Source organism: Python bivittatus, unplaced genomic scaffold (assembly GCF_059951505.1).
Source record: "Python bivittatus isolate LINGU-HERP-01145 unplaced genomic scaffold, Pbiv_v1 ctg000350_np1212, whole genome shotgun sequence".
In the NCBI taxonomy this organism is placed as follows: Eukaryota; Metazoa; Chordata; class Lepidosauria; order Squamata; family Pythonidae; genus Python; species Python bivittatus.
In genome coordinates this window covers 1,234,361-1,242,987 of record NW_028277074.1, presented here as the reverse complement: position 1 = coordinate 1,242,987, position 8,627 = coordinate 1,234,361, and the positions used below count along the sequence as shown (strand labels likewise).

Below are 8,627 nucleotides of genomic sequence, written 5' to 3'. Positions count from 1 at the left end.
TGACTGACTTCTTCAGTGAAGCATTTGCAAAGCAGGAAAGCTGGCAGAAGACAAGAGTAGTAGAACATTTATCTCCCTCCTTTGCTTTCAGCAGAATACTGCCCAATTAAAACAATCTCCGTCTGTTATGATCTGCTGGAGCCTGGCTGCTAATCTCTTAGATTCTTACAACCACACTTTCATATAACAAACTACTTTAGTTCATTTGAAATTTCAGGCCAAAATTAGGGATGTGCCTTTAAATTATTGCACAGAGAATGGAAGATCAGCAGAGGGATATTGCTAAGGAACAAAACTATATACAAGAGGACCCAATATATTATGATAGGAATGTGAATTTTAGGAAACAATGCTCACTTGGAAAAAAAAAAACTAGTCAACATGTTACAATCATCTAGTGAAGCTGGCAATAAATTAAGAAACGAGAATATAAAGAAACCCTGCACACAATGCTTTCTGATTGATGATATTTACTGCCAAAAAATGTGGTGATTTCTCCCCCTCATCTAGCTAAAATGACCTTAAAAAAAGAAGTATATCAATGGCTCTTAATCATGGTAGCTGAATGGAATGTCTATTTTCAGAAGCTCTCTACCATTTTTTTCATCCTTTATGGTTTTCCCAATTGGCCTCTGGACCTATGCTGCAGTTACCTGATCCAGCAGGACTTTTGCTACAGTCTTAACAACTAAGGTCCTTTTCTTCTATCTGAAGCAATATTTTAAAAATGCAAGTTTTTCTTAACTTCAGCTATTAAAACTGCTAATCTAATGTTCAAGTCTACCTGAGTGACTGAGGCCATTTTCAGTATCTTTTTAAGCCAAACAGCTGTTCAGCTGCTGTCTGTTGTCATCTGTCAATTGTTAGGGCCTATCCTCAGGCGCTTTTATGTTATGAAGGTATAAAATAACACTATGTTTTAATTTCATGATTGTATACAGTACCTTATCTATTTATGTCCTTCTCAACAGAAAAATTTGCATCATGTAGGCCTGTTCCATCCCCTTTGACTTCTCTCTTCCTTTTTATAGTCTTATCTTAGTTTGTGAGCCTTTAGGCAAAGCTTTGCTATTATTTAAAATGTAGTCACCTATAGTTCTTCACCTATAGCTGAATAAACTATAAATATCATTTGCTTTCTTCTTTAAATAAGGACACTGAAGAAGCCTTGCTGGGTCACATCCTGAACCTTTCTAGCCCAGCGTTGTCTTCTCACAGGGGCCAAGCCAATGGGAAATTCAAAAGTATGTTAAGAGAGCATACTCCCACTCATATTCCCTAATAAATAGTATTAGGAGCCAGTCTTCTATATCAGAAGCAGTATTTAGTCATCATAATTAGTAGTTGTTAGTATTTTCCTCCTTGAATTTGACTAATTTCCTTTTGAAGCTATCCAACCTGATGGCTAGTATACACTTTGCAGTTGCAAAATTCAAATGTTAATTATGTGTTAGGTGAAGAGGTATTCTTCTGAAAATTAGTATCACTGGATGATTCTGGATTTTAATCATCTGTGTGCGGGGAGGGGAGGAGGGGAGAGATGGAACCCATTTTATCCATTTTCTCATACCAGGTGGGAACAAGCATGCAGATCTACAATTCTACCTATTGTTGAATTGTGAAGCTCTTTCACTACCAATATTCTTATGGATACATAAATGTATAATCTGCAGTAGTGCACACGGAGGTCCAGTTCCTCCTCCTCTTCAACATATGGTCCAAGATAGGTTTGTCATACCATATTTGATAGTGTCTTATGTATGCAAAGCTTTGGACATGTTTTAGTTCCATCATGCCAAAAACTGATTCCTGGACATGTGGGTATATCTGCTATGACCTACCACTTGCTGTGGGGCACAGAGGTTCAGCTCCTTATTCTTTTCCATCTATCTTTGCCAACATGGTCTGTCACACATTAGTTGATGTTGCCTTGGACATTTGTATTGTCCAAAGCTAATATTGGGTGCTATACTTCAGAATGTTTATTGTAATTGTCTGATGCTGTGATTGTGCATTCTGTTCTCTCTCTCTCTCTCTGCAAAAGTAATTATTTCATTCGGAGAATTATTGTTTATCTTGAAGAATATAGTGATATATGATATGGGCTAGCGCTGTGCTTAGTTTTAGAGCAGCATTATATTAAGTTTAGCTCTATAATCATTGTACTGATTGAGCTGTGTTTCTGTGTTTCAGAGTTTCACATAAACAGCAAACTGGAAATTAGTAACCAACTTCAGTATTCTATGAACAAATGCTGCTGCTAATACCATCTTTCCTTATAGCTGTCACAACACAGGTTCTCTCCTCCCCTCCCCTCCTTTTGCAGAGAACCCAGCATGTTTGTTACATATCTGCTTTCCTATGCAGCACGCCCTCTTGAGAGGCAGCATCAGTAACTGGTTGTGTGTACGTGCCATGGCTGCTTCTAGCAGAGTGTGGGTGTACTAGGCAGCCGGGAGTGGGTGTGCTCCGAGAGCTGCCTTGGCAGCCAAAAGAGGAGTGGGTGTGCTGCAGCTGCAGCTATCTGGACTCAGCAGCGCGGAGGTAGCATTGCACAGTCACTGCACATTCAGACGCTGTGCACCTGAATGCAAGGCCAGCATTGCCAGAAAAAGCCAGCCTGTGTTTCAGTCTATTCACTTATTATCTGGAGAACTGAATCAAGAATTTCTCCCTTTGTATATTCTCTGAGCTTCAGTCAGTTTCTGTTGGCTATAAATGAGTGCCTTTTGACTCCCTCCGCAGAGAGGAGACTAGCTGGGAATAGTATGAGCCTCCACCCCTCTGAAAGCTTTACCCTTTCCATTTGATTTCTTTACCACAGCCAGCTGGACTGAAATGCTGTAGGAAATCCTGATTACTGGCAGATTTCTGACTGTGTCATGGCTTTTCAGGTAGAAAGTGCATTTCATCTAGGGTCAGGGCGCAGAAGGATTCAAAGCATTTAACTGAAGATGGGAGCAGAGAATAGAATCTTCCTTCACACACAGATACACACACACACATTTTATATCATCAAATTGTATGCTGAGAGTTAGCCCTGCTATATTGAAAATGAGTTCTAACAGGTCAGGCTGGGCTGGGCCCTGAAACTAGTCTTTATTTCAAGAACAAAAGAGTTCTTTAGAGTAGATGAAATATGCTATTCTCTCATTGAACACTAGTCAAGCCTGCTTCCTTAAGGAATTAATTGTGGTTTTTAGAAAGGTTTGGTTTTTTGGTCTTGTACTCTTGTACTTTTTACAAACTAACAGCTATACTTCAATACATTCCCTTCATACACATCTTTTCTGGGATATATTTACATTTATCCCACTTTGGTATACTTCTATACATCAGAAATCTCACTGGATTTAATTTTCAGTTACAACACATAGACCACTTTTGCAAATGTGCCAGGCTGACAGCAGAACACAAACACTTATGTGAACATTCCCACTTAACCTTCTTCAAGCAGCAAAACAATGATGTGATATTTATTTTATCTCATTTCCAAAGGTAACTGTTTTTGCAATAATTAAAAAATGGCAGCTTATAGACAGAAAATATTTTGTGGCATAAGCTTTTGTAAATACTATTCACTTCAACAAATGCATGATTATCCTTAGATGGAGAAATATGTTTATCATGTATTTAATTAAGTGGACTACTGGTCACAAAAGCTTGGGCTATAAGAAATCACATAAGAAGTCACAGATTTTTGTCTGAGGCTACAAAGTTATTTATACAAAATTTACCCAGCCTAACCTTCTGCGGAAGAAAATCAAGTCAACATTTTTAGTTAGATGTTTTAGCAAAGTGTCAATTTTTTTTTAATTAGAGAGCAATTTGCTAATGAAGGATAGGAACACAGAGGCTCCCTAATTTGACAAAGTCCCTCAAAGTTAAAATATTTGCTGCTATATTTAAGATTTATTTAGCAAAATTCCAATTCTTTATTATATTGTGTTCTGTTTTATTAATGCCCAAATCTTGCTTTCCTCATGTTCAACTGACCTTGCTCTGCCTCATGTAACACAGCACATTCTTTCTTTCAGAAGCATTTTGTGAGAGAACAAAAGAGGCCAAACCTCTGAGTGCAGTCACTCATGCCTTTGTTATCTCCTGATTAGATTATTGCAATTTGCTCTACATGGGCCTGCCCTTGAAGACCAGCCAGACTTCAGATGGCCAGAACGTACTGGCCCGCATGCTCACTAACAAGAACAGCATCGGTACTGTCATGTTACACCACTGCTTCAGGATCTGCACTAGCTGCCAGCATGTTTACAAGTGCAATTCAAGACGCTGATTGCTACTTTTAAAGCCCTATATGGCTTGGGACTGGGGCATCTAAGAGACTGCCTTTCTGAAATAGTTTCTGCCTATCCAACCCAGATGGCCAGATAGCATCTACTAAGTCTCCACCTCCTAGTACAGTGTTGTCCAAACTTGGCCACTTTATGATGAGTGGACTTTAACTCCCAGAATTCCCCAGCCAGCATGGCTGGCTGGGGAATTCTGGGAGTTGAAGTCCACTCATCTTAAAGTGGCCAAGTTTGGACAACACTGTACTAGGAGGTGTGGCAGGAGAAGACAACATCAGGTATTCTCAGGGGCAGCTGTCTTCCTATGCAATAGCTTGCCCCCTCAGGTGACTGTGATCCCCATCCTTATGGCATTTTGGCAGCTAGTAAAAACCTGGCTTTTCCAGAACACCTTTAGGGACTGACTATAAAGCCACAATTGCTTCTCTGTGAGTCAGTGCATGTATGCATGAATGTGTGTTTTATTATTACTTGTTATATTTTATTATTGAAAAAATTAAATGTATCTTATTCTTATTATTTTAATATCTGAAAACTGCCAAGAGTCCATAAGGATTAAGGAAGTAGATAAATTGCATGAATAAATTGTTCCGAGGGGTAAAAATAATACCATCTAGTCTGAAGACGCTGTTTACAGGACAACCTGGCATTATTTGAACATAAAAATAGCTGTGGTTTGGTTCATTTACAAATTACTTTCATTTTATTGTTTGTAGTGGTTGTGGGAGAGGGGAGGAAACCACATGTGTAAATATGAGTTCCTAGAAAGAAAGTTATGAATGCAATGAATAAGTTTTTATCATGTTAGGCATCAATTTTCGATTAAATAGTTCAGTTTTCTACTATTTGCCTATATCCCATGATGAGACACTGACTATTGGACATTATTAATTTAAATACAGTAATGGATATCTCTTCCCTAATTTTAGAATTTATTACTGTATTTAAATTAATAATGTCCCACAGTCAGTAAAAAAAAATGAAGCTGAAAGGAGGCTGGATATTTCAGCAAGACAATGATCTGAAACATATCTCCAATTTAATCATGAAGTAATTTAATGAAGGAAAGATGAGATTTTGGAATGACTTTCATAATCCCAAGACTTGGATAGTACCGAAAATCTGTGGGGAGATCTGAAGCATGCAGTGTATGCAAGGAGACGTAAGAATATTTCTAAGCTAGAAGAGTTCTGCAAGGAAGAGTGGGGGGAAGAAAACCCCAAAAGCAAGAATAGATTGTTGGCTATAGGAATGTTTGGAAGATGTTTTTTTCTGCCAAAGGAGATATTACAAAGTCATGACTGAAAAGGTATCCAAACATGTGCACTTGTCACATTCACTGTTTTAAACAATGGTAGAATTTGGTAGACCTCTGTGATCTTGCCTATTAATTCCAAGCTTCTCCAAAGCCACCAGTAGAAGAGTATTCCAATCTGGAGCAGTCAGAGAGCAAATGCTCTTCCATTCATTTATCTGGTGTTCTTCAAACAAAAAGATCCCAAAATCCAGAATATTCTGGGTTAAAAAGATGATATGGTTACCCCTAGATTCAAGATTCTATTGAACTGGGTAATTTAATTTGCCTTTATTCATATGCTATGACTGCAACATGCAGTTGCTGAAAAATCCCTTTGGATTATTATTAACATTGTCACTAATAATAATTGTTCTTAATGAAGGAAGCGTCTACTGTGTGAAAGATGACCAATTGTCTCCACATGTCTGAGTGTAAGTCCTAATATGTTGACAGCATGGTATTTATTATGTAGCAGGATACTGAAAAGGCTGTAGAAAGACCATATTTATCTCAGTTATTCTAAATTAATTTACTTCTGATGCTATCCAGCATGATTTATAGTTGAATTTAAAATGTCAGCTCCTATAATGATTATATGGGTTTAACTTCAATTGTTCCAAAAGCATGATGCATTTATACTTTATGAAAAATGATAGGTCCATAAGGCACCAGCACAGTTAAGCGCGGTGGAACTAAAAAGATACAAGCAAAAATCTCCAATCTAAATTCCCTGGTGTATACACCTAGGGTGAGACTAGGGAACTAACACATCTCTTATTTATAGCTAATGCTTCTCCTACAACTTGTCCGTGTCTAAAGGATCAAGAAACCTTACTTCATAACACCCTCTTCTAAGGCTGAGCAGCACCACTCCTGGAAGACCACTCTAAAGATTGCACTGGGAGCGCTTTTACTTCGGGCTTCGCAGGAGCCTAAGGGGCCGTCCGCTGCGCCATCTCAGATTGCACAACCATGAAATGGGCGAGGAATTCTCCTTCGTGGCGTCGGCTTTCCCTGACGATTGCAAGCTTCAGCATGACGCAGAGTTCCTCCTTTGTCACGCCAGCGGCCGGCGTTCGTTTTCAAGTCTGCGCAATTCCTGCGTCGCTAAATACGGGAACATCCGAAAACGTCGCCTCGTTAGGTTTGAAACTTTCGGTGGAAGATTTCAAGGTTAGGATTAGGGTGCAGCGATTCCCGAGCACCACCGCAGCTTGGCCGGGGTTTGCCCCGTACGAAGTTGGAAGGAGGAGAACCTGAATGTCTTTTCCGCGCGTCATGAAAGAAAGCCCACCTGCTTCCAAGTTGTAGCGCGCCGCGGCAGTTCGGCAGCAGGATAACGGAGGGGGCTCTTCTCCCACCTACGCCTTCATCTCCCCTCCTGCGGTGGAGAGCGAAAGCGAAAGCCGGGAGTGGCTCCGCCCCGCTTGCTGCGGCTGGAGGGAGCAGGGAATGCTTGTCAGCTGCGGGCTGGGCGGCTCCAGATCCGCGCTCCTGATCGTCTTCTCCCCACCCCGTCCTTCCCTTGGCCTGTGGGAGAGTCGTCGCGGCAGAAAGCAGATTGCCCTCCCCTGCGCCTGCTGGACATGTGGGTGCTACGCGTGTGCTGGGTGCTGCTGGGCACTCTGGGTGCCGGTGAGTGTTGGCTTCTTGCTTCTTTTTCGGCGCTCGCCCTCGGCGGCGCTCCCCCCCGCCCCAACTGCTGTAACTCTCCCTTTTATCTCTCGTCCTTTCGCTTCCCTCCGGGTCACAAAGCTACCAGGTGCCCTGCGCTCTTTGCTCCACGGCGACTTTGGAGTAGCTGCGCAGTTACTGTCCCTGTTTCTGCTCCCCCGTTTTCTGAAGCCCCGGGGGACTGAGCGGGGGGGGACTGTCTTTGGGGCTCGAAGGACGGTAGAGGTTTACGGCTCTTAAAAATGGGAGCGAGAAGGAGAGAAGCTCGCGCCCGCCCTGGCTGGTGGGACTTTAGCTTTTCGTCCTATCTGTCGGCTGCGCCATGACAAATAAGGCTTGGTTTGTTTGGCTGGAGCGTACCGCTGCCTTGCACCACGTCCCCTCCCTTCCCCATTCCCTCGAGCGAACCCAATTATTTCGACGGGCGTAGGGTGCTGAGCTCTGGGATTGGCTACCTCTTTTAACGCCTGATGCTTCCCATACGCTTCGCTTCAGGAGTCCTGCTGCTCCGAATGTGCGGTGGCAGAAGTGACAGCAGGCTTGCGGGTGGGGGTTGTGAATGTGACTCCGACGTTGACTGTGCTTCGGAATAGGCAGAAGACATTTAGGTGTGCCGCTTTCTCACCCTCTGGTTGGTTTGGTTCTGGTTGGTTTGCGACACATTTCTGTTTTTCCGGCTAATCATTATGGCTGATGGCTGCTGCCCTTGGAAGAACCCACCTAAACGGTTGTGACAGCGTATAAGCCAGTTCTTCTTTTTACGATTAAAACTTCGGAGCACGTGTGCACAGCAACTTCCCACACTCTCCGAATTGCACATTAGCAAAGTAGGGAGAGTATCTTTGTAGGTGAAAGTAGACCAGCATTTTCTCTTCCCTGGGCCACTGCCATATCATCATGGGAAAGAGAAAGCCTGAAAAATCTAGTTCAGGCTTTCACTATTGCATGTACAAAACACATTTCCCAGCCATGGGGTGGGGTGGGGGTGGGGGGTGGGAATAGTGTAATCTCAAACCCTTGTCTACGGATTTTAAGATTAAATGAATCATACAGAGTGACAACATTGTGCTATCATACTTTTAGTTTGACTCTTAGTTAAGCCATTTTGTTGCAAGCAAATTGTTGAGTTATACAGGTATTATGAAAGCCCAAGTTATGCATTTCACACAGTTCTTCTGTAGAAATGGATGTAATAAATAATCTTTGCCAGCTTCTAGCTTTTTGAGAATAACTGAAGTTGGCAAGCATTCTGTGATGCTTTTAACATTTACTGTTAAAGATTTATTGACAACTTGGCTTTGTTGATTGGACAACAGGGTTCAGATTCCCAAACCAAACTCTTAAAGTCT

General features: G+C 41.8%; 1 protein-coding gene across 8 annotated transcripts in view; it reads left to right on the top strand.

The window, feature by feature from the left end:
• Positions 1-6,681: 6,681 nt before the first annotated feature.
• CD47 (CD47 molecule) overlaps positions 6,682-8,627 on the top strand; it is a 70,442-nt gene continuing 68,496 nt past the window's right edge. For 5 of the 8 annotated variants that reach the window (XR_003085298.2, XR_003085297.2, XM_025170016.2 and 2 more), the window contains exon 1: positions 6,683-7,239. Coding sequence is in view for 6 of the 8 variants with exons in the window: in XM_025170016.2 (XP_025025784.1) it covers positions 7,191-7,239 (49 nt within the window). In the remaining 2 variants the exon portion in view is untranslated. Of the gene's footprint in view, positions 7,240-8,627 lie in introns of all 8 variants that reach the window. The other 3 variants (XM_025170012.2, XM_025170014.2, XM_025170011.2) reach the window with 2 other exon arrangements.